General features: G+C 35.6%; 1 protein-coding gene across 1 annotated transcript in view; it reads right to left on the bottom strand.

Annotated features, from left to right (window-relative positions):
- EPHA6 (EPH receptor A6) overlaps window positions 1–27072 on the bottom strand; it is a 483151-nt gene that overhangs the window by 440202 nt on the left and 15877 nt on the right. Inside the window, exon 2 of the mRNA XM_088533416.1 lies at window positions 12006–12070. Coding sequence (XP_088389542.1) covers window positions 12006–12070 — 65 coding nt within the window. The remainder of the gene's footprint in view (window positions 1–12005; window positions 12071–27072) is intronic.

Here is a 27072-nt window from a genome sequence, read left to right on the forward strand (position 1 = left end):
CTAAATGTTTCAAAAGCAGGGAGTTCAAACTTCTTTTGTTTACTTTGTGTTCCACTCCTGAATAAAGTTTTCCAATAGAAGCTCAGGCTATCCTAAACACTTAATAATATAGTAATTATTTTATTTTTATTATACATTAAAAAAATCTACTTTTAGAAAATAAGTTCTTCCTGACACTAAAAAGGATAAGGAAGAGGCAGCAGTTTGTCTATAGCTTCCCCACGGTTACCAAAAATGGTGTGTGAGGAGAAAAGCAGAAACTACTCATTGCCTACTCAGGGCCAGACACAGTGCCACAGTAAAGAATCTTTTGCTGCTGCCACTTATCTCTCTCTCTCTCTCTTTTTTTTTTTTTCTCTCGGAAAGAATACATTTTTGTGGTTTTTGAACAACCCAGAGAGATTACTTTTCAGAATACCTAGATATTTATCAACTACTTAAGCATTTATGAGAGCATTTCCCAAGCATATAAGAATGCCAAGTGGTAGTTCCCATGAGTCCAGTATAGTGTTCTCTAAAAATACACTCGTTCAAATAACATAATGATCAGTATGCATCTGGCATCTCCATAAATATTGCTTTTCTTGCACTTTTCTTTTGTCCTTTCTTTTCCATGATCTTGCAATGAAGGCAATTTGATGCCCTTTGTAGCTCCAAGCTTGTGCACAATGAATGCTGAATTATGTTAGAACAATACTATATTTAATTGGGAATGGATATAAGTGAAATTTTTGAATTTCAGAGTATTCCTATGCCTGGAGAAAATGTAAATAAAACCCTGTAATTTAATACTGCTGATAGCATTTCCCATGCAATTTAAATAAATCATACATAAAATATGCAACCCCCAGCATATTTTATTTCTCAAAATACAATTCTTTATTGAAAAATGGCAAGAAAGTGTTAGTTTTCACCAAATTATACTCCCTGTTTTTTCTTACAACCCCTTTTGGTAAGTTAAAATATTGTAAACTTCTGAATGCACAAAACTAAGGTAAAACCTACATAATGTAGGTTTTATACATTATTACAATTATTTTAATTAATAATTATTATTTATACATAATTTTAATTATTATACATAATAATTAAAAGCAATTTTTCATGCAGCGAGCACATAGATGCCAATATATGGCATATGGCCATATATGAGTAAGAATACTCAATATATGGGTATTCTTATTTATTTTAATTTTCAATCAATGTATTTTTGAAAACAATAATATAGGGTTTATCATACATTTTGTGGTGCTGCACAACTGAAAAAGATAGATGTTTACTGTGCACTATTACTGATGATGTTTCTTATATATCATTACGGGAAATGTAACAGAAAATATAAATACCGCTACCACCCACCACTCAGTCTCTTCTTTTACTAGGTAATATACACTGAAAAAAAAATAATTCTCACTATGCATTATACTTAAAGTAGATGTGATGCACAAGATATATTAGAAAACAGTAACCGATGAAGTGAAAAGATAGTTTCACATTTGCTTTTTGGCATTTTCTGAGTGCTTGAACTAGTTCTAACAGAGGATAAACAAACTTCTGAAGGAAAAAAGTCAGCATTTTGAACAGTCCTTCTCTGGTTCAAAGATCAGAAGACTTGCTGCTTTGTTTCCTCAATTATTGTGTTCCTGACTCTAATCAAAAGTAACTTTTTACCTGCTTGAAAAAGCATCTTTGAGAAAGGAGATGGGGGAGTGGAATTTGGGCAAGAAAGAGGAAAACCCTCATTAAGGGTCATACTTCACTGTTATTAAGTTGAATCATCTATGTGAAATCAACATGGATTTTACTCCTCCTGGTGTGTTTTACGCTAACAGTCAGGAAGGTTGAAATGGAGATGACAAACCAGCTTGATATCCTAGCAAAAGGTCATCCTGCTGGAAAATCAGTAAGATACTGATCGGTAAGATCTCCCAAAATAACAATGATTGTAGTTATGTATCTATATAATCTTGAATTGGAATTAGAAAGGCAAAATAATTTTGCCTTGACTAGGAATCATATTATTAGATACTCATATCTAATACCATCTCAATTTAACAGAAATGGAAAAATAACATTAAAATATATGCAATATTAGTATCACAAAGTTCAATCTATCTACATAATAGATTAAAATATTCACAATGTTTAGCACTTTAGAGTCTACTAATGTTTTACAGGGACAGTTTACTAGTTAACATATAGCTGTTCTGAATATTCAAATAATTGATAATCCTCCTTCATGAGATGTACTATCCTACAAGCGTTTTTTTATTATTTACAGTCAATTATATCTCACTCTTTAGAATATGAATGCTTTAGATATGCACTGTAGCAAACACAACGGAGCCCCAGCGTGTCTGAGATATCCAAATAAGTATATGACTGTCTATCTTGCCAATAACTATCTGTGGATATGGAATTAGACATTTCACACCCAAAAAAAGAAAAAAGGAAAGTAAACAGGATACTGCCCAAATATAAGCACAAAAAGTGAGGATGCTGAATAATATCTCTTCTTCACAATCCCCGGCACATTTTGTCAATTTAACCATTTTAGATGGAACATACTCTGGCAACCCAGGATGCACCTAGAGCTGCTCAGATTCTTAGCAAAGCCACAGCTTTTTCTATGGCCAAGGTTTCCAGATTCAATATACATTCATATCAAGACATTTGCCATTTTAACAGGAAATATAGGTAAAAATTCAGGCATGTGTCAAATTACTGGGGCACTTGGAAGTCTCAGGGATATAATGTTTCTGTGAAAAGCTTTTATGTCCAAGAAACATTCCTAAAGAAAATATGACTCTTCTAGGTAAGTTATCTAATATCAACAACAACAATTCCTTTAGAAAGGCCTTCCTAGGCATTTAACTAGATCTTGGATATACTTCATTGTGATATCACTGTACATGGATACAGATCTAAAGAAAAATACCCTTCACTTTACAGCATGTCTCAAACCTCAAGAAAGGCTCTAAATATGGCATTGCAGAATTTGGTGCCAGAGTATGTCCAATTTCAAGTCAAATATGTAATTTCAAATATTCATGTCATCTCTATAAATTTCTCAGATTGTGTGAAAATCTGATTAGCTTCTTTTCCCTTTATCCCTGTTAAATGGCCTAACAGCTAGATCCCTACCTTCTATTAATTAAAACTATAGCCTCTGTGACATCTCTGAAATTCTGCTGTTGAGCTTTTATAGTGTATCCTTACTGCAGCTGAACTGCTGTAATAGAGAGAAGTTAGACTTTCAGACACCCTGGTGTTTCTGGAGAATGTGCTCAGTTCCCAGTTATAATCTCTCCTTCTTGCTACATCTACATTTACCCGTAGCCTATTCCACAGACTATTCAGAGCTACTTGCTTGGAATAAAAGTGAAACATCTTAGGTCTTGTTAGGTAATGACACTGACTTCCACATAACTTTCACTCTAAATATGTCATTAAGGAAGTAGAGGATGTCTTTGAACTATGATGTCATGTTCTTCAAGTAGCAGTTCCCAAAACACAGAGTTCTAGGATTTGATAAATGAATGAGATTTCTTAACTCTAATTTTCAAAGTATACAAGTATTTTACTTACTTCACACATCTTCTCTCACAGTTCTCCAAACTAGTTCAGCGTATGTTCAATCTCATTTGATAGGACATTATAGGCTCAACAAGGCTATATGGCTTGCAGCCATGAGGAGCTATGTCAGGAAATCCTTGGCTCACAGACACTGACCTTTAGAAAGCCTAAAACATGAAGGCACCTCTAAAAGACTGCAGTGTCTTTCTAATTCTTGCTAACAGTCAAAAAGGGCAAATTAGGCTATCCAACTGACAGCAAATGAGCTACAATGTCATAAATGGGAAGCCAGTCACTAATGGTGTCCCCCAGAAGTCAAAACTGGGGTCAAGCAGCACTGAATATCTTGATTAATGAAGATGATGGGATTGAATGTACCCTAAGCAAGTGCACAGAAGGTACATAACTGGGAGAGACAGCTGATACACCATAAGGGCTGCTCTGCCATTCAGAAGGACCACAACAGGCTGCAGAATGGACAAACAGAAGGAACAGCAAGGAGAAACGCCAACTCCTGCCCCTGGGGATAAGTACCACCATGCACCAGCACAGACCAGGGGTGAAACAGCTGAAGAGGAGCTTTATAGGTAAGAACTTGGAGGTCCTGGTGGCCAATAAATTGAACGTGGGCCAGCAATGCACCCTTGTGGCAAAGAAGGCTCTACATAGCACTGGTGAGGCCACATGGGGATAACTGTATCCAATTCTGTGCTCCCAATACAAGATAGACAAGATGCTACTGGAGTGAAGGCTCACTATGACAATACAGAGACTGCAGCATCTCACTTACTTACGAGGAAAGACTGAGAAAGCTGGGACAGTATAGCCTGAAGAAGACAAGGCTCAGGAGGGTCTTATCACTCATTGTATGAAAACATCTGACGGAAGGAGGCAAAGACGACCAAGCCAGAGTTCTCTGTGATGCCCAGAGACAGGACAAGGGTGATTGGGCACAAACGGAAACTCAGGAAATTCCATGTAAATGTACTAAAATACTTCCTCACTGTAAGGACGACTGAGGTTGCCAAGAGAGGCTGTGGAGCCTCCATCCTTGAGGATAATCAAAACTTGACTGGAAACATTCCTGGGTAAACTGATCTAGCTGCTCCTGCTGGTGCAGGAAGTAGGAACAGATGCTCTCCAGAGGTCCCATCCCATCCAAGACACTCTGGGATTCTGTCAAATCTCACGCAAAATAACTGAAACCAATAAAAGAATCAGATTCTATAAATTGTATGGAATTGATAAATGACTTTTATCACAGATGTACAAGAAGCCAGTCTTGTCAACGAAACCAACTTCATTCTGTTTAAGCTATGTTTATAGAGATGGTTAAGTAAAAGTAACACACTGAGACCTTTTTCGGCTGCTAGATTATTACATGATGTATGGTAAAAAGCAAGTATTTCACAAGATTCAAGCAGAGATTACAGAGACAGAGATGTATTATCAAATCCGAGCTATTAAAATTATTTTTTTCTGATGAGGATTTACACAGGTGGGTGGGTTGGTAAATATTTAGAAACTAAATTCATATAGGATGATACAAATATTCGTGGCAGGAAGACTCATTCTAGAACAATTTATATTTACATATCTAGGAGTAACAATACCTATAGCTAATGAATAGATTACTATGTCTTATAAAACATCCATTCTCGAAAACAAGTATGACTCACAGCAAGAATCAACTCAACATGAGCACTAACATCATTAATATGATAAGAAAGCCTAATGGGATCTCTTTGAAGTATAAACAAAAGAGTTGTGCATAATGATTTGTAATTGTGCATAACAACGGAACTGGCTGTAAAATACAGCAGATATGTGCCCATATTTAGAAAAAAGAAAAAAAGAAAAAACATATCGATCTGAATTTTGGAGAAGTTTCAGAGTAGGAGGAATGAAGGAGTTCATCTCTTCAGATGCAGCATGAGCCACAGCAGGAAGAACTGGGAGTAGAACACCATTTTAACACCATTTTAAAAGTTATCAAGAAACCATAGTTTCCCTCATTATTTCTCCCATTAATTAATTAAATCACCATTTAAATGGTATGTGCTATTGAAATACATGTTATTAAGATTAATGCAATGGCAACCACTTGAATTTTTTCAGCCTCTGATATAAAGGTGATCTGATGAATTGTTCCTTCTGGTCATAATGAATTTAAGTATCTATTAAGTTCTACCAGTTACAGTACTAAAAGCGAAGATTAGTGGTACTGATGATGGGGCAGTTCATACTGCTACATGAAATAGTCAAATGACAGTCACTTTTAAAATCATTAATGATGTGGGTATGCTTATGTTTACAAATACAGACAAGTTATCTGGTTCCAATTCCAAATGACTGGGAACTACAATTAGGAGAATGCCCACTTCTTCCACGCTGTCAGCTGTACTATTCGTTTGTTTTTATGTTTTGTATCTTTTACTTCTTTTCTGCTTGTAGATAATTTAAGAAATGCAGAACTAAATTGTGGACACTGGATACCATCACACTGGCAATATGCTCCCTGTCTTTTTCCTATGATGTTATGCTGCCAACCTCACCTAGTGATTGTACATTAGTGATTAGTCTTACACCTTAGACATTTGTTCATTCCAATTTTGGTATTTTTCTAACACTTGAACATTACTTCTTCCATTCTCATCACTCTTTTTTCTGTTTAGCTATTTTATATTTTTACTAGACTGTGCTGTATCTAGAGCTGAACCTAACAGTATTTCTATTATTGCTTCAGACACTGAAGTTATATTGTCTTCCTTTCTTTCTTTGTTCTTTTCTAGCCTTTCCTTAATTTAACTTTCTCAGGTAATTTCTTGTGCTATTTTCTGTTGTTTATACATCCAATAACTTCTTATTGAAGGATTTAAAGGCCTAAGATTCCCTCACTTTCTTTAGAAACATTTTGTTTCTATGTGACTTTATATACATATATATATATGTGACTATATTTGTATATGTATATTTGAGGCTGGCAGTGGAAAACCATATCAACTCTGATTACAACATAAAAGATAGGATTAGTAAATGAATAATATTATGACAAACAGTACTAAGCTATTCAAAATGTGATACCAAAAACTCTATCAATGTTTTGTAATTAGTTAAGAAGGAGCAAACGGTGAATGGTTGACTGATGCATACGCTATAACCACAACTATTTTAACAGATAGAGTAAAATAATTGATCTGGTAAAGCATTAATCTGGTATTCAAGAACATCACAAGTTCAGCCTCAACAAACTCAGAACAGAAAAACAATAAAACTGCATATTAATGAGAATAATTCAAAATCTTAAAAGATCCCCCAAAGAAACAATATATTTCAAACAGAATTATTTCTGTGGATGAATTTATAGGAAAATTACTGATTGACAAGGAAGCTTTTCAAATAACTGCCAAAACTGAGATGAAAACAGTTGCAATCATTCACACAGTTTAGAGGACTGATAGTAGTTTTTTTTTATTGCTGAGGCTACACGTTTTGCTGAGACTGACATGTCAAGGAAGCTTGTAGAAACAGTCTTTGTGTACACAGTTTCTCGGAGTCTTATGTTATGAGTCACTTGGAAATTATTTTGCATTCATTTTAAAATTATTTGGGAGTTTATGAGGTTGCAACAAAGAAGTAAAAATTTAGATTAACATTATGTGTGAATGCAAAGCAGAGTGTTTTGTCATGATTAATGTCCTGTGTGAGTAATTTTCTTGTTCAAGTAGGAATGCTTTATTCCACATTAGTACAAGGTACTTGCAAAGTAGATTTAAGTCACATAAAATAAGAGATTCTTATAGCTGAGTAAGAGTACTTATTGTAGAAGTTAATTAGTCAGATGGGTCCTAGCTGCAGTTGTCTCCAAACCACAGTCCACCAAAGCAAACTTTGTCCACCAAATTGGGTCTTGTTCCTTAACATAATATGAAAAAAAAATAAATTGAAGTCAAAACCCAGAAAAATATCTGGAGTTGCCCAAAGTACATTATTTAACTAGCATTACTGTTGGATATGTGAAGACTGAGAACCACTACCTTTCAGTTTGGCTTTCAGGTTTTCTACTTTCCTCTCTAAATTCTAAAAACTTATGAAATACTTAATCTTCTATTAAAAGCCACCCTTCTAACAGTCACAGCAAAACAGACTGTAGTAAGAAAATCTAAGAATAATAATTCTGCGCCCAAATTCAGTAAATTGACTTCATATGGAAGGAAATGGATGCACACCATGGATAATAATAGCTCGTATGAACCCCACTAGCCTGCCCACTTGCTCAGGCAATGCATTCATACCTTCTTTTCAAATGTATAAGGGAAATTCTTTCTATTTTTTCTATCGATTCAGAAAAAAACTTGTTCTTCATTTTCAAGGTTATGAAGTGACAGTTTGTTGAATAAAGATCCACTTTCATTCCACAGCACATGCTTTTCATAAATCAATCAGTCATTTTAAAGCATAGCTGAAGGAACAGAGGAAGTATCAGATGTGCCCATTATTAAAGTGGAAATCTTAGACAGCTCATCACTGAGAAGCTAAACTGGGCCTTGATCAACAAAAGCTGGTTCCCGTGACCTCAAAGATTAATGCTTTATTTTGTAATTTTGTAGCTCTTAGCACTTAATTTACTAACTGTTCAAAATACAAGGGAAAAAACATCTGACAAAAAAAAATAGGAAAAGTATTTTATTTTCAAGCTTTGTAGAGGTTGTACAAACAACTGAGAAAAAAATAAAAAAAGTAAAATCACGCCTTCGATTATCCAAAAACGGGCATCTCGGTAGTGCCTGACTCATCTTTGCAGCTAAATGATGGGATTGCACACAAATGCCACACAGCAAACTGCTGTATTTTGTTGTTGCTTGCTCGGACAAGTACCTCTGGAGGTTACTGCAGCTGCTGAAAGCTTGCAAGCATTCCATTATGAACTTACTATAAATAAAAAGACTAGAAGGAGAAGGTTAAGACTGAAATGTCACGTAGTGGTGCTACACAGTCCAAAGGAATATTATCTGCTCATTTTCTTCTCCTATTTCTCCCTGGCCTGTTAGTTTAAAATCTCTAAGGCATACTTAATATTACCCAAATCGCAAACACTAATGAATATTTAAGTTGCTATCTAATTTAATGAGAATATTCTTCGTGGCTGAGTTTGCTAGTGAACTAGTAACTTCTGCTTCTATGCCACGATCTGAAGAACACCTGTTATCTCATCCCCTTAATCCCATAACCATTTTGCCAGCAGAGGAGCTTATTAACTTTTTTTATTTTTACATAGAAAAACATAATACACATGATTATCTTTGACAAAAAAAAGACTAAAGTCACAAGACTTAAACAAAATTCTCTGTCAAAAAGCATAAACAAACAGTCAATATTCTTTAGAAAAGGGAGAAAAACCAATGTACTCATCATTGAGCAAAACAGAATTTTATTTCTGCAGTAATAATCTCAACCACATCAATGATTATGTCCTACGCTTTGTTGTGTTAGGACAAATAAATAACTCAGATGATAGTGTGGGCATAAAACACTATCTGTAGTAGGTTTTGTACAAGATCTAGAAAGATAACTGTTTTGCTGTTCTTTACTAAATCCATAAGAATAACGGGATTTATCTACCGCATCCCAAAGGCATAGTTTTAGTTTAAATTTTAAAAAGAATAAATAAGTAACATGTATGTGGGCCTTCTGTTTCAGAGACCAATTATATGCAAAAGTGACATGAATAATATGTTGTATTCTGTTAATCACCTGAGCACTTCAAGTGCTCAAGCGAGTTCAATTTTTTTCTTACCTTTGCACAAGGTACAGGATCCCAGAACCATTTAAATAGACGTAGTTTAGAAACTCATTTCATTATAGTTTTTAATTTCAACTTCTTTAATATTTTATAAGTAATAGAACCTTCTGTATTTTAATAGCTTTATGCATTTTTCTCTATGATCAAATATCCGAAATAAAAATGAACATTTGATATATTTTAATGAAGTTTGTCAGAACAACATCAGCAATAAAAGGATCAGCAAACACCAATTTTAATCAGCAATTCTGAACAACTCCCAGTGAGTGAGATAAATAGCTCTTGCTTCATGTAAGTTATTTGTCTCTATTATTCATGCAGCCTTTTTTTTTCATTTTGTTCCTTCTTCTGCACTATTCCAGAGATTCAGCATCACAGCTAGAAGGTCTCCCTGTTTGCAAGAACATTTAATGGCACAGTATTTACCTAAATCATTTTATTTCATTTCACATGAGAAATGAAGGCCTTTTTTTTTTTATCAACAAATCAGTCACCTGCCACTATTTGTGATTCACGTCATATAGTTTCTCTTAAATTGTTCTTCAAAACAGGAATTATCACCTATGCAACCCCATCAGAAGTCTATGGGACTACTTATTTAAAGCAACTACTTTTCTGCAGTGCACAAGAATCTTATCATCTAGTTTATGGCTTATAATGATCAGCTTAGCTATATTTTTTTCTAAGTTAACATGTCCACTTCTCTCTACTACCTTTCTTTATTTTATTTATCCACTTCCTCTCATCTTAAATTCTTTACTCGAGCCTCTTCTGCCTTATTTCCCAGAGTTCTCCTTATACTGTGCGTTTTCTCCATGCTACAACCTGTTCTTTTCTCAACTGTTTTCTGCAGCTACTTCTTTTTCAGTCAGATTTTACTTGAGAAATTCTCCAATAATTGAAACCAATGTGCTGATTCAAATGTACACTCCTTTGATTCTAGCAAATACTGCCAAATCTTAAGACTCAGTAAAGGTCATTTCCCACAAAACCTCAGCATGCTGCAATACTGATGTTACGGGCACAACCAACCAAAAGGGACATAAGTGTTTTAAATAATCTCTGAATTTGGAGGGGGGGGGGGGTTGAGCTTGCTTTGTTATTGTTATTGGAGTAACTAAAACTCTTTAAAACTTCCAGAATAACTGAAATTATATCTTGTTTGTCCTACAAATGCAAGACTCCCAGCTCAACTCAATGTGACTCATGACAAAAAAAAAACAAAAAAAATTCTCACTGTATTTTCTCATTGTAGTATATGACAGTATTTGCCTTTTCTAGGATTTCTGAAGGAAAAAAGAAATCTCAGAATTATAATTCAGATTGCATGAGACTGCACAGAAAATGCAAAACATAGACCTACCTCTAACAGACTAAAATGTTCTCTAGGAATACAAAGAACTGGAAAATCTTGAAAAAAGTAACCCATAAAGTTGAAAATAAGCTGAGATTAAGAAATGTCACATTGCCTGAAGGCCCTGAGGGCAGAGACACAGAAGGCATTTTATACAAATGGATTATTAAGGTGATGAGGATAGATGATTTCTACACCCTCCTGGAACGTATCACAAGAAATAAAATAACTAAAAATAAAAATGAAACACAAGATCTTTCACTCTTAGAAAAACAATGCTTTCTGTGCTAATTTCTGAACCAAGTAATTTATATACTTCATTCTGAGGAAATAAAAGATAATACAATTAAAAGACAAAGACAAGTGATACACAATCAAGGTCTAGCTAAATGCACGGAGGCATCCGAACTAGAAGCTGATGCAAGAGGTGTCAAATGTTCCTGTATACTGTATCTTAATTAAAAAGTTAAAATGCCTCGGCTGTTCTGATAAGTGCATTAGCTGGATGCAAGGAGAACACAGCCTTAGAAGTGCAGCCACTGGCAAAAGCTGATGGCTTAGCGGATGGCTAAGCTTCAGAAAGCAAAAACGCTTCTCTTCGCCACACTGGTCTGGCCACAGCATCTCCAAATATAATCAGAAACACCTATAGTACTCTGAGGCCCTGCAGAGAGTATTAAGTGCCTCATGTCGATCTATCAACATTATAATGAAACTATGTAAGAGGTTAAACTGGAATACATACCTTTGGAAGAGCCCCCCCTCACCCTTTTTTTAATGGCATTACACATGTTTTTCCAAATTAGTTACGTTCCTACCATTTTATCAGATATTGAAGATTAGCATGGATTTCACTGATTGAGATTTTGTTCAAAGTTACTACTAGAAAATAAAATTTGAATTTCCTTTTCAATTCTCATAAAATAAACTCATAATACATGCCCGCAACTTGGGTATTTTTAGGTTAAATTTTAAGACATAACAGTTGGAATCAGACTAGAAACATGATAGATTCTTAACAATCAGAAAAGTAAAAGAAGGGCAACGTTAGGTACTCATGTCATGTGGCTCTTTTCAGAATAAAAATTAGAGGAATAAGGAGTAAGTTACAACTGAAGCTGTTCTAGTGCTGAGAACAACTAAATTCCTTCCTACAACTCCATATGTTAGGAACATCCACAGTACATGCGAGCACCTGTAATAGCCATTCTACTTTTAGGCTGTCAAAATGCCAAAATCAAGACAACGAAACTGAAATGATGAGTTGCTTACCCCATTTAAAGGAAATGTTTTCCATCCCAGTTCTCCAAGCGCAGCTGTAGTATCAAGCAGCACAACTGAAAAATGAAAAAGAAATACAATGTTTGCCGCATTTCTTGAATTACACACATAAAAGACAGTCAAGTTTAAAGCATAAATCCTATACAAGTTGAATCGGTCATCTACTGATCATCTAGGGACATCTGTCTAAAGCTATTGAGGCAAAAAAATGTTGAAGTATGAATAAAAACAGAATCTAAATGTTTAGGCTTTTGAGACTTACATTTTGAGACTTGTGTTACCTTCATTATCAAATGTCTTAAAAGATCAAATTGTTTTGTAAAAATCACTGCAAAATCACAATACCCTATTAGCATTGTTTCACTGAGAGATGACTGAGTAAGGATGCACAATTCAAGAAGCCACTTATCTCCATCCTTTTGCCCCAAGGCAACATTGTATTTATCAAACAGCATTGTTGATCCTATTCTGTACATGATTTCCTATAACCTCAATATACTTTTTCTGTGCAATTGCTATCCAGATAGGTGGTCCCCATTCTTTGTTACCTAGAAATATGGCAAGTCTGGAAAGCATTATAACTAATGAAATAAAAGAAAAACGGAGCTTCAGTACAAAAACGTGCAAAAATATTTCAAGAAATAAAAGAAAGTCAGTACGAAACTTCAAAAGGGACACACAGCACCTAACAACTTTAAAGCTGATATTCCAGCTGGTTTCTCAGTGCTGAAAGCTCCTATAAATGTTTTGTATAACTTCTGCCACTTTCATTATTGCTTTTAATAGATGGCAGGTTGTGCATTACTGTACATGCCTATTCCAAAATCTTTCTGTATTATTTTAATTATTTAAATTAATTAGCATCACCTTTTCTCCTTTCACAAACAATGTAAAAATCAGACCACATACAGACCACAGCTCATAGCAGTAAGGAAGCCGATTATAAGCTAAGCATTTAGAGACACGAGAGACTGTAATACTACCATTTCTACAATCAACTAGCACAGTCAGTGCCTACGTGTACTACTGCCTTCTAATGAAATTGCTTAATTTGACCCTCTGATTTCATGAAAAAAAATATTTAAAGAGGATTTAAGCATAAAATTAGGTATTGTATAGGGCAGCTGATTTTAATTGTCAGGTTACGGTGTTTTGAAGGCTCAGTTCCTCATAGCCCACAAATTCCAGTTCTTCTTCAGACAGCTAAATGATGTAGAAAAATTAAGCAATTACTTTGGAACATGACACTGCTCTTCATTCATTTGGGAGGGTTTATGCTGCTGCGCGTTATCTTCTACCTGTAGATTGACTGTTTGGACAATAAGCTCTACCGCTGTCCTTACCGAGGAGCCCGGCGGCAGCAGCAGCAGTAGTGGCAGCATAAGCCGGGTCGTGGGGAGAAGCCACACGAGCAGGCAAACTGCCTGGGCTCGCCCACCTGAGCGCGGGAAACAACCTAGCATATTCCTTTGGCTTTTGTATTACTGCTAATCAGTGTTCCTCTGTATTTGAATGCATGCTGACTTACAACCTGCAACGGAAATAGTCTTATCAGCAACTTCACAGTCAGGTAATATGTTCAAAAGCAACTAAGTCTTCAATGATTTATCTGAAGAATTTAAATACATTTTATTTAAAAAAGCTGCCCATTTTTCACAAGTTTATGAAACTTTGTCAATAGCTCGAGGATGAATCAAATATTTTTTTACATGCCCTATTTTATTTCCAAAAATGGAATCACTACCTCCACTGGGCCCATGCCTGTCTTCTAATTACTTATAAAGATGTGATTTACAGCTGTCATAGTACTTGCTATTTGTACTAGGCTACCATCCACTTGTTCAAGAAAAACCTCTTCCCATTTGGTCCACAATTCACCTGTTTCCTCCGTAACCCTTCAAGCAACGATGGCCAGGAAATCTGTCACCTCCAAAAAAATTACTCAAGTCACTGGGTTTAGCCATTTCCCTTCAAAGAAAAGATGAAACATTCATTTGCCTCTAAGAATTGCCTTTTTTTCTTCTCTCCTCTCCTACCATTCTCCCTCTGTCCAGCAAACAACTTACTTTTTGGTTTTTAACTGAGCTTATCCCCTGACACTTGTCAAGTAGTGCTCTGATGATACCTTATTTTTAATTCTTCCACAATCAGATAAAAAGCAGTATATCTTGCTGCTAAAGCTATGGATCTGCAGGTAGGAATGGGCTCTCTCCACAAGCAGTTAGCACAAGGACTTAAGCTACTGCTTCGGTTTGTGCTGTTTGTGGTAGCAGGACCACAATTTCATTCAGGTATTCAAAACTTACACTTCTAAGGAACAAGGGGAGCGAGGCCTGACGTGGGAAATGTATTTCATTTCTTCAGTGGTGCTTGAATTAATTAATTTCCTGCCTAAATTAATCATTTAAAACTTGAAAGCACAAAGCCATACATTTTAAAAAAATAAAAACTAGAAATAAATTAATCACTGAAAATATACTAAATTTATGCAAACCATGATCTAATAATATTTGTTACATATATTTATGAAATGTCACCCACTATACAACTGAATACTTTATAAAAACCACAAATTTTGACACATTTTACCTATTAAGCATCTTATATGCTCACATCTGCTTATCTGTGTTCACCAAATCTGTAAGAACCTGTGTGGTTCAAAAAGCCAAATAACGAACAGCCAGAATAAGAACACTATCACGTGACAAATTGAGTCAGAAATAAAAATTACAGTAAGTAAAAGACTCTTCTTCCAAGAGTAAATAAAAAAGCAAAATGCACAATAGTACTCATATTAAAAGACATAAAGTAATTATCAATTATAAATGTGCAACAGACTGGCAGATTAAGAGTACAATATGTTTACAGCAAAGAAATACAAACTCATGTGAAAAAGCAAAAATGAGAAGTCTGGCCAAACAAACAAGGACAGGAATAAAATCCTCCCTTACTTCAGTGATCCGGATATGTCTACAGCTCTATATAGGGCAGATACCTGAGTTAGCTTTAAATGACTAAGAAGCAATTTATCCCCAGCAGTACAGACCTGATGAGAGACAAATCTGCTCTCCTAAGGAGTTTCCAGCATGCAGTTTCTTCACAAAAAATTCACTCTGCCAGAGAAATCCAAACTAAAAGGAATGTCTACATGTACACATCTGATCTGTATTTAGTGTTGCTCCTCCCGCTGCAGAAAAGTGAAAGGTTTAAAGAACTAAAGGTTTCTGTAGATTTGAAAATTTATATGCAAAGAGATGAGAGGAGATGGTGGGTGCTACATGGAAGATGCTTCCAACCAGAAAATTCCTTAAAAGGATAATGCAACCAGCAAGCTCTGTTTACTGACCCTTGTCTTTATGCTTACTTGTTTATGCTCCTCTGTATGCCACAAAAGGCCCATTCATCTTAAATGAGATATTAAGCAAAGTGGTCATTATGGACAAGAGCAAGCAAAAGTGTCTGTCTGGAACTATGGAATAGTTATGAGAAATCTGTAAATTATTAGATTACCACTAGGAAATTTTATTGATATTTCTGACATCCAACCTCCACCTGCAGCAGCCAGATGTTCCAAATAACATAGACTTGCAGACTGATCAAACATAGTGCTGCCATAATAAAGTCATATCATGATTCAGCAAGAATCCTTTAAAATATCTTCAGATAAAGACAATTTAGATTTAGAACTTGTATCCTCTCAACAATTATGTTAGAGATACTATTACTTAGGCAACAATAATAGAGATATACAAACTTGTACTTGCAGCTATACATCTCTCATTTTAGTTAACTGAGCAGTTCACGCTTTGCATATAAAAGTGTTTAGCTTTGTTTCCCAGTGTATTCTTCAATATTACACTGTTCTTGCTCACTTTATTATGCCACATTGAGCTCAATTTTCCTTTTTTTTTTCTTGTGACAAATTCTACACTGCTATTATTAGACTTCACAATTGAAATTAATCTTTTTAGACGTTTTGCCCAATCCTAAGGGAACTGTTTTATTTAAAATCACGACGAGTAGAGCTCTGAGGACTGAGAGTCTGGAATTTTAATTCTAATTCCAAAACACTGCTCTGAAGATGATCTTTATCATCTGTGCGACTGAGGAAAAATCTTTCCGAACATAAATATCATTGGTTTCTTTTCTCCACCACTATTTTACAATACATCTCCAGAAAGTCTGACCTAATAGTTTTAAATGACTGAAGGATTTCAGACAAATTAGTTCATGGATTCATAGTCTGACATCAGGCTGGACCATTAGATCACCCAGACTGACCTCCCATTCATTGTGCACTAACACATTTCACTCCTGTCTTAATATTGGGCTCAGTAACTTCTGTTTACCTAAACATGTTTGCCTAACTCCACGGACCAGGACTTCACCTGCCTGTGATCCAAGGCCTAATTTTGCGCAGCAGAGAAGTGAGACTGTACTGAGCTGTAAGAGAAAAGGTAAGCCAAAGGCTTGCAAGGAAAGTCGAACAACAACCAGAAAATGTAGCTGTTAATACCTGTTCAGGGACTCGAGGAAAAAAATCAGCCTGAGAAACTCCCATGAAGGTGCAGGTAATCAGAATGAGACAACTCGACAAGGCTGCAGACCAGCTCACTCCAGGGAGCAACAAACACATCCACGTGGCTCCGACTGTTGCTTGGCCAGCAGCCCTCACCAGACGCATCTCAGACATGGAGAGCATCAACCGCTCGGCCTGGTAGCACGTTTGCCCAAGGAGTTGCCTTTACGTGGCGTGTCAGCCAGTGAGCAAATGCCAGATACTCAGGAGCTACGGTTGCCCTGCGTGCACAACCTCTCGGCATGGGGAAGAAGGTGCCCAGTAACGATGCAGGGTTTCAGCATCTTCCATGGTAGGCACACTTCACTGATGATATCCACAGGCAGGTAAAACTGATGACATTTTTTTTTCTTTGAGATCTTACCTATCAAGTAATCAATTTTTATTTACAAAATAAATATACTGAGCTTTCGAGGTCTCTCACTGAAAGGTGTACTTCCAGCCCTCAAGGCTTTTTTTGGTGGCTTTTTTCTGAACTGCTGCAATTTCTTCAGTTTTTATGGTCTTTTTTCTTCCTTTCTACACATTTTTAAAAATAAGATCACCTGAAGTATTCTGAAGTCATTCTTTCTAATAATATACATTAAGATAAAAAGGCCTCCCTATTTCTATATTCTGTTTATGATATCTCCAAGGTCACACTAGCCCATTTTTTACTGCAGCATTGCACTCATAGGCAGATATTAGTCTGTGAAGATCACTATCCTTTACAGAATCACTGTTTTTCATCTTTTTTTTTTTTTCTGTTTGGGCTGCATGTTTGTTCCAGAATGTAAAAAGATGCATTTATGCTTATTAAAATGAGCTTTATATTTAAATGACAACCTTACTAAATGATAAAGGTGGTTCTCTGTCTGTACATCCTCTTTCTTTATTTACTTACCACTCTATTATTTCTCTGTCACCGTTCATTTTGCATTTATTTCCACATCACTGGCGAAAAATGTTGACCAGTCATATTTGTGAATATTATATAAGGAATATCTCAAATTCAGTGATCTAAAAATCACTGAAAATTACTTTACAATTTCCTATGGTTCATTTTTTGAAGTGCATTTTTAAGTGCATTTACTAAAAGCTTTGCTAAGATTTCTGCAGTATTTGTTGCATTTTGTCACCCCTTACAAAATCTAAACATACTACCTCTATGACATATCAGACAACGCTGAGGCTCAAATGCTTGAGAAAGACAGAAAGAACATGCACAGTATCACAAGTTATTCTTGACAATTAACACCTAACCAACTGGGAGAAATGATTAACCAAGCTTGTTTTTTGATCAGGCATGTTTCCAATAAAACCATACGAACTGACATTTGTTATATGTATATCAGCTGAGTCCTTTATGAATTTCCATTCTTTTGTGCCCAACAGTTTCATGGTTTAGGCAAGATTAGCGAGCTGCATCAATAAAGGATGGGGACCACCTATCTAGACAGCAATTGTGCAGAAAAAATATACAGAGGTTATAGCAAATCATGTACTGTCTAGGAACAACAATGCTGTTTTAGACAGATACAGCGCTGTCTTGGGGCAAAAGGATGGGGCGAAGTGACTTCTTGAATGCCCTCCATGTGTTTTTTACCAAATTCTCGTTTCTTGGTCATGGTGCTTCCTTTTTCTTTTTAAGCTAGCACTCTTAACACCCACATGCTTCCAATCCTCCCAAATTCCCTGAACTTCAAAACTCATTAAATTTACCATAAGTAGCCCAAAGATCTCCTCAGCCAGTTTTTTTAGGACTCTCTGAAGAGAATTTTCTATGCCAGATGGGAAGTGCTTCATATTCCTGTTTTATGAATAAATTACTAATTTCTAATTATCTCAATTCTGAACATATAATCTTCTGCATCTCTTTCTAAAAGTAGCTCTGTATTATTCACACAATATTTCTTATTCATAATACAATTTAAAAATTCCCATTATCCTTAGTGCTGTGAGACATGAGCTTTTACCTAATTTATTTAGCTTCCATTTTCAAATTTCTACACTTCACAGCTTTTAATGTGTATTGATTTCTGTTTCCTCTTTTCTGTTAATGATTACTAGTGTTTATATTTCTAACTTCTGCTCTCATGTTACCTCCAAAAATGGGTTTTTATTTATCCATCCTTTCAATATCAAGAATTTTATAAAGGAATTGACATTTTCATGTTTTACATTTTCACATTTATGTGCCTGCCCACACAACCTCACAACTAGAATTCTCTACTGAATATGAGTTGCTCAGAATTATTTTGCATGTACAAACACCAGCATCTCGTTAATGACACATTCATCTTTTTACAACATAATTACTTTTGCAATGTTATTACATTAGGTGCAATACTTTTTACACTGGAAAAATGTCCTTCATCTCATGACATTTTATCTGCCTGGCTGCATGAGATGCCCGGCCCTGCATCTTTAAAAATAAATATCTTTATGGCAGTTTTCCAAATATTACACATGCTTGTTTTCAGAGGAACTTATCCTAATCTCTAATTAGATTTGGTTATTTGTTTCAGTCTTCCTGCTTCTTATTATTACCTTGATACACGTAACTTCAAATCTTGTGGCTGAGCTAACAGAATTAAACCAAGCAACAGACCCATCACATAAAATGGCACTACACACCCTTTTTATTCACTGTTTTTCCCTAATGAACGGTACTGCTCATTTCCTAGAAAAACTTTTTATTAATAACTTTTTTTTCTCTTTGCTATTTTTTTGGTCTCTTACATTTCATGATGCTCTGCTACTTCAGATACAGTGAATTATCCTTTCCATATCTTAAGTGCAGCTATGCACAAATGCCTGAGAGTGAAAGACTACTGTAGTCTGACTGATTCACTTCTTTTCACTCTAATGTAAGCTAAGATTTTCCAAACCAAAAGCTTCGGGCTTACATTGTATTTTTTTATATTGCTTTTCTTCTATTCTGACTTGAAAAATCATCAAGGATTCTTTTACACTCTTGTTGCACTGTTATTAGCACTGCCAACCACTTCAGACCCTCAGTTACACTAGAGTAACCTTACTGGATTAAGTGTTAAATAGAAAAAGTTAGATGAAACTCTGATTTATTCCCTTCTTAGGTAGAAGATTGTTGAATTTGGATTATAAATTGCACAATTTTATACAACTGTGCCATGCAAATAAGCAAAATATGAGAACAAATTCTTCACTTCCTTCTTGCTACCTAAAAATATAAGACACCACATTGAGGGATGTAAATTACATAATTTCCTTTTATACTTTGAAAGAAGCAGAGGCAATTGTTTCCAGCAGTATTTTCAATTCCACCATTCCAAATACTATTAACCTCCTAAAGTTAGTGAAACAGAAGTAGCAGCTAATCTTGGAATATGTTATTTCACTCGGACAATCAAGTAAGACATGGTTAAGACTAAAGTTGATAATTATACTAACTGCACATCACTTTTTCAAGCTTATGTTTTCCTTTCTGTTTGTAAATCATTTGCCAAATACTTGTTTTTTCAAGTATGTATACATACAATATCTAGATTTTATGAGGATAGAATGAAGAAATATGCCATTTTTTCACAAACCATTCAGATTTTTCTATTCATTATTCATACTACGTAATTGGTCCCTGATTGTATCATCACATTATTTTAAAATACTCATTAATGAGTCATTGTCTTCCTATATTAACATACTTTTGGAAACAGGGTTTATATGAACATCTACTCAACTTTCACGTGCACAGGGACCCTTGTACAAGTATCTTCCAACTAACAAGGTACTGCAGCCACAGAGGGATGAAAAAATATTCAACTTCTGAACAAACACCCTAATGAGTGTTTCAGCACTTCCCAACTTATAAAAGAATTTAAAGTTGAATTAAACCCAGCAAACCTGATTAAACCCCATATATTTGATGATTTCTAGAGCATCAAGGGATTTAAATGTTTATCTTTTACCTGCATATTCTCTCTCTTTTTTTTTAATCATCTAGTTCATGTCCAAATTTTGTTTATCTAGAAACAACAGACAGCAGTCCTTATGTGCTATTTGAATAATAAAAAGACCATGATTAGAACACACTGTCACCTATTTGTCTGTTACATCTACGATTGCGTATTTTTTAGTATTTTAATACCTATCCTCTGAAAGAAGGACAGTGGCTGCAGTAAACCCGCCTGGATGCCACCCTGGGATTTTAAAGAAGTGACAAATCTATAGCTACAGACTGTCAAGCTTTCAGCTAACTTTAGGCTTTAAAACATCCAGCCACAAACTTTTGTAATTTTACTAACAGCTTGTTTATTCACTTTCTTGATAAATAATTGTAATAATATTTTAAACATTATTAAAATGCTTAATAAATAATAAACAATTATTAGGTTTAAGTTGTAATAAACAATTATTACAACTTATAATTTATAAACTGTGCACAGTCCACTGAAAATACCTATGCCCTGTCCCACCTCTGCTTATTATGAGCCAATTTTAGGATCAGGAGCAATTTGAAATACTAGACAAATACAAATCTTTCATATCTTTTATGAAGTTAGAGCTTAAGACATAGAAAGATAAAAAAACTGAAATCAACAGTCCCCTTCCCAAGAAATCAGAATCCTTACACCCAAAATGCACAATAGTGTTTTTTTAGTCTGTTTTAAGGCATTAAAATTAACTTAGAATACTGCTAAAATATCTCCTATCTAAAAAGAACCAGCAACAACTGATTAATTCTGAAAATGAGCCAATTATGCCTCGATGCCTTAGTTATAATGAAGGTTGTTTCTGCTTAGACAGCATATAACAGGCAGAGTTCATTCCTGAAGTAGTCTCTGCAAAATTACAATAAAGACTACTTTGACCAACTATTAGTCTTTACAATTATTTAAGGAAAGGTATGAAATCTTTACAGCAGTGTTCAGTACAACCGTTTTGCAAGACTTATTTTCTAGGACCCAGAAAATAATAATCAAATGAATGAAGGAACGAGAAATGGCCTTTACTGATGTTTTCAAACAGAACTCCGAAGAAAACCCACTCTCCATGAAGACCTACACCAGGATCCTTGTGCCGTGGGAATACAAGTGGGAATCATCTTGATACAGGCAGTGGGACCAAAGAAACTAAGCATATAAAAATGTCTGTTGTGCAGCAATACATGACCATTTGTGCACAGATATCTTTATGGGATGATAACTGGTTGCTTCTCTGACATGAGTGTTAGTTAAACATATAAGAAACAATAAAGTTGCTTGGGGTAAATAAAAAGCATATTCACATTCAGAAGGAGCAGGTTTACCTCAAAAGCGGACAAAGTTTTCCTCAGGTAATTGTGGCACTCAAAGTGAGTAAGTAATATCCTACCTTTCCCAGCCTACAACACACAGATTTTTCCCAAGAGCACAGCATCTAAGTGATTTAGTTGAACAGTGTGCTTCCAAACAGAGGAATAAGACAGAAGGAGATTCTCAAAACCATGGATCAGCCAAAAGGGACTCATTCCTACATCTGCACTGCATCAGAAGGGTCTTAGTGCTTGAACGTCAGCCCTGCAGACAGCTAACACAGAACTGCTTGGCAGGAGACCGTCACACTTTAAATGGACTCTCTGCAAAGATGAGAAAAAAAAAGGTTCACGGGTACCACGGAAACAGTATGTTCTTAACTGTTGACTCAGATTTCATTTCTGAGACATTCCTTTGCAGCAGGCACAGTATTACAGGGATGTCTGTTAAAATGAAGTGAGATAAATTAATGTTGTTCACAGCTACATGAAGTAGTGACAGAGCTGGGTTAAATCACATACCCGCACTATTTTCCTAAGCTTTTGGTTTCATATGTACCTCCTCATATGAGGAGGTCAAGAACTAATTCTGATAAAAATAGGAGTCACAACATTACAATAAAGAACCTGACTGCCCTATATAATAATTTTCATTCTGACTTGAAAAACAGTAGATTATTCTAAATAACATGAATGCGTGACAGTTTTGTCAGCTGTGTTCATTAACCTGACTGCATCTTCATTACAGAAATTAGATACAAGTGAAATTCAGGCAAATGGATTTCTATTTCCATGAACTGGTGAAATACAAAAAACCTGTGTTTTGAAGACAGTCCTATTAGGCCGGGTCCTGTTTTGTGGAACTACGACATTAGATTTAATATTCCATACTTTACTGGTAACCTTTCTATGCTGCATTCCTACAAGCATTTGCTTTTATGCTTTTGAAGTAGAGATAAATTGAACAAGAGTTTATGTGACAACTATAGATAAATGAAAAAAAAAAAAGCAAGGGATTTTGGACAAGTGTAATAATGCCTATATATAACTGTCAGCCAGACTAGTTGTGAAGTTAGTTGTTCCATGGTTACTGATGCAATATTGTATTTTTCTTGGGATTTCCTCTGTTCAAGCATTTTAGAAATATCCCATGGGAGTTCATCAGGATAATCGGTATTAATCCAATCTTAGAGCACCTGTTTTTTCCGCTGCACTGAATCAAAGGCCATAACCCATCAGTAAAGCATGAAACGGTGCTGCTGCCTTTATCTCACATATAACTACAGAGATTGACACACAGCTACCATCAACCAGCTCATCTGCTTCTTTTGAGCTGAGGTAAGAATCACAATCAAAACATGTTTTTTTTTTTTTTTTCATAACAGTCTCTTTAAGGAAAGAAGTTTTGAAGAAAACAGCTGATAAAGTGACAAATGGGGACTGGAAAGACATATGGCTACTGCTGACTCAAGTAGTTACTTAATAACCATGATGAAAAACTAGCTATTTGGTGACTCTGAGGAACAAAATAGACAGATGTTAGGTTCAAAGGCTGAAACAACTTAAGAGAGAGCCCATGCTTGACTTGCAGTATGGCCCCATGAAGAATCATTCAAGAATTCCTAACTCAAGCAGTGCAACGAGGGACCAGATTGGGCTTTTTGACAAGGCAGACTGAAGCAAAAATCAGGGATCTGAAACTCTGAAGTAAGGGCAAATTAGACATGTGAGCAGCAATCAGGAGAAAGTTCTAGGCATGAAACACGTGCACAGAAATTTCTATGCCAACAAGAAGTGGAATCAAGCTCAAGAGTACAGGTGGTAGCAGACCTTTCTGTTGAAGCCAAACCTGCATTCAGGCACTACTGGAAAGCTTGTTGTGAGTACTGCCAACTTCATTCTTAAACGTATAATATTTCAAACTGGGTTACTCCCTTTTGCAGGCAGAAAAGCTATGATACAAAAATTATAGAGCTCTTACAGCCCTTAAGCTCTTCTTATAAGAGTTCTTATAAATGCTGGAACTGTCTTCTACCATTTGTTTCGGTACTTGACTACTTTGCCTCCATGAGCCAGAAGTAATGCAAACAACGTCTGTATGAAGTGGTACAGTGGGTGGAAAACCACAGCCATTTAATCCCTATACATTGCATATTATTATCCATTAAGATGTATCCCAATGTCATCAGCAGGAGGCAATTAGTATGTATTGCTCAAGGATATGGCCCCTGACCTCCTCAATGACCTATGAAAACAGGTGACACAAAGGATAAGGGAAGGTTATCAAGCCAATGTGTATTGTTAACAGAGATAAAGTTTCTAGTTATCAGCAGTTCAGGCAAGTCATCAGTATAGCCAAAAGCCTATATATACCCATAACAGGGATAAACAAGGAAGTACAAGCACATACAGATGTACAGGGAGAAACAGTCATGATTTTCAAAGGTGTCAACACTGCCAGGCAAAATGATCATTTTTTCTCCTTCAATTCCTGCAGTGGCATCCTATTTGGTTAATATGGTACACTTCAGAAGTTAAAATATTTGACAATTGTTCTGCATTTGAAAAAAAAAAGACCCAGATGTGCAGAAAAAGAGCTCAGAAAATCTCATATTAAAAAAAAAAAGGTAGGTACACAATAGCCACTCAGAAAGACGAATTGGTGATACAAGTGGACCCTGCTTCCTTTAAGACAGCAAACATGAAATTAGATTTGGCCATATTGGTGCAGGACCTCAATAATAAACCCAAATAAATATAACTTACCAGTTATTAGGGAGAACGGTTGTTCCACTCATGACAAAAATTCTCCAAGAAATCCTAAGTATAAACTCATGAGAATAAAACATTTCCCATCTCCTCTGGTTAAATATCCACAGATCCAGTCAGTTTAATGTTTTTCAGCTTTGTAATCTTCTTTTTCACTGAATCAGTCTGTCACTTTTTCCACTAGCTCTTCATTTATAATTTATGGTGTCAAGCACCAGGCTTTCACAGCATGAACATTTTACAGGTGCTAGGTCAGCTGTCAAACTGAAGTACATGCTAATAATTGGTAGCTTTGAAAGTCTTAGTCTCTTTACTTATAGTAAATCTTTACATCAGCATGAAGGCTCTTCTGTTTTTACAAAATAATCAGGTTTGCAATGCTCTGAATGTTATCAAGAAATAAATACAAAATGTCCTGTCACTTACTTGTCAGGGAATAAGTTTTGAATATCTAACCAAAAACCAAGTTGCTTTACAAGACTGGACAGCATGGAGTGCTCACATCTAATATACACAGACTTTGAGCTCTGAATTATATACTTTTAACGAGCATTCAAAGTATTAACAGTGGAAATGAAGATTTTGAAGTTAATTAAAGAGCATAAAATAGATCTGAGAAAGCCATCGTTCATACAGTCAACTGTTACGCCTGAGCTGCTGAATAACTGGTCTCATATTCCTCACTAGGTAGCTACCCTATTCTTACTTTTGTGACTATATAGTAATCTAATTGTTGAAGTTAAACTTTTCTTCAGATCTCTCATCGAGAATAGAAAGTATTAAAAAAAATGTGCTTTCCCATATCACCTCAGGAGTTCTTCAGACTTGCTAGAGTGTGAGAGGTGATTTGAAGATTATGCACAGAAGATTTTTCAATGTGTCTCTTCCTAGTCCGTGGCTCTTTAAACTTCAACAGAAGAAGGGTATAAAAATAAGGGTTGCTGCCTAAGAGTATAGCTCTTGTAAAGAAATAGCAAAACCAAGACAGGTTCTTGATACAACTGTGTGAAGTAAAAAGAGTAGAAACTGAAAACAGTCTGGACTGTAGCAATGGGAAGCCGTGTGTAACACAGGTGAATAAGGAAAGCATGTCTGAGATTTCCGCTGACCTGGAACGAACATGTCTGGGACCCCACGAGTTGGCAGAGAAGGCATTTCTGCTGGAAATGCAGTAGAATGGCTTTGACTTACTTAGTTCAAAGCACTGCTTCAAAGAGCTACTTGAGACTTAAGTGCCTGTTATATAACCCGGTGATGCAAGGGGAATGTCATTGAGGATTGCTGGAGGACTGCCAAGGAACTTGGAAGGCAATGCCAAATATAGACCATATAATACTATATCCACCCTGTTAGTTCAGAATTTGGGAACCTTTATATTTGAGTGATTATCCCAAAGCTAACATTTGAATTAAAATTTGCTTTATGCCATTTTTCTTCAAAATGTGAATACTATTCTGCCTGAAATGTTTGAGACCAGAAAATGAAAGACAAGGACAAACAGCACCGTGACTGTGGAGATGAATTACTCTTCTAAAGAGAAAAATAGGAAATGATTTAAAAATCCTTCTATGCTTCAGCCTGAAGACTAAAATATAGTGGAAATGCTCACCTCATCTCAGAAGGCTATCCAATATATCTACATATCTAGTACATATATCTATGATCTAGTGTGAAATAGTTTTTACCAACACAACAAAGACAATCTAGAAAATTACTGCTGCTCTGTACTTCACGGTCAAGTTCTTCATACTTAAATACCTCAAAAGGCAGATGTAATTAAAGCACAGAGAAAACTGGGATGCAGAACTACATACACTAAAGATCATCAACACAGCATTTTAAGTTCTGTTAATGAAGCTTTCTGAAACTCTATGTGTATCTCTTCTGGTTTCCTTTAAAAGAAATACAGCAGGGCTACAACCCTGCTCACCAGTGTTGGAAGGGTAGAATCCTAAACGAGCTTCCTCTTCTTTCTGGGACTGGATTTTCTTTCATCATTCATCATAAAGATGACCTGTCACCAGAACTGGATTTAGAATCCCAAATATACCATGAGAAACTGATTTGTCTAAAATTCCAAAATCACAGTCAAAATACAGTAATTCACAGGACATACTAAAACTAGGACAACAGAAGCTGTCTTCTCATCACATTTCAGACCACATGATAGAAACCTGTCTGCAAGAAAACAGTTTTCTTTTCACTACTGAGTCATTTTGGACTAGACATGGTATCACAAGCGGAATTAACACAGATTAACTAAAGACTGTTGAATCTAAGAACAGTTTCTGGCCAAACATATTTTGCTACTTATATGTATTTTTTTTCCTCTATAACAGATTGTTGAGATTATAATGAGAACTGAGATATAAGAATGAGAATATAAGGAATTAGAAGCAGAGAATTAATGTTAAAAGACAATATTTTAGGATGAAAATTAAGTATACATACATGGTAAA

Source organism: Tinamus guttatus, unplaced genomic scaffold (assembly GCF_059628265.1).
Source record: "Tinamus guttatus ecotype Peru unplaced genomic scaffold, ASM5962826v1 Tinamus_guttatus_pri_ptg000035l, whole genome shotgun sequence".
Taxonomy (NCBI): Eukaryota; Metazoa; Chordata; class Aves; order Tinamiformes; family Tinamidae; genus Tinamus; species Tinamus guttatus.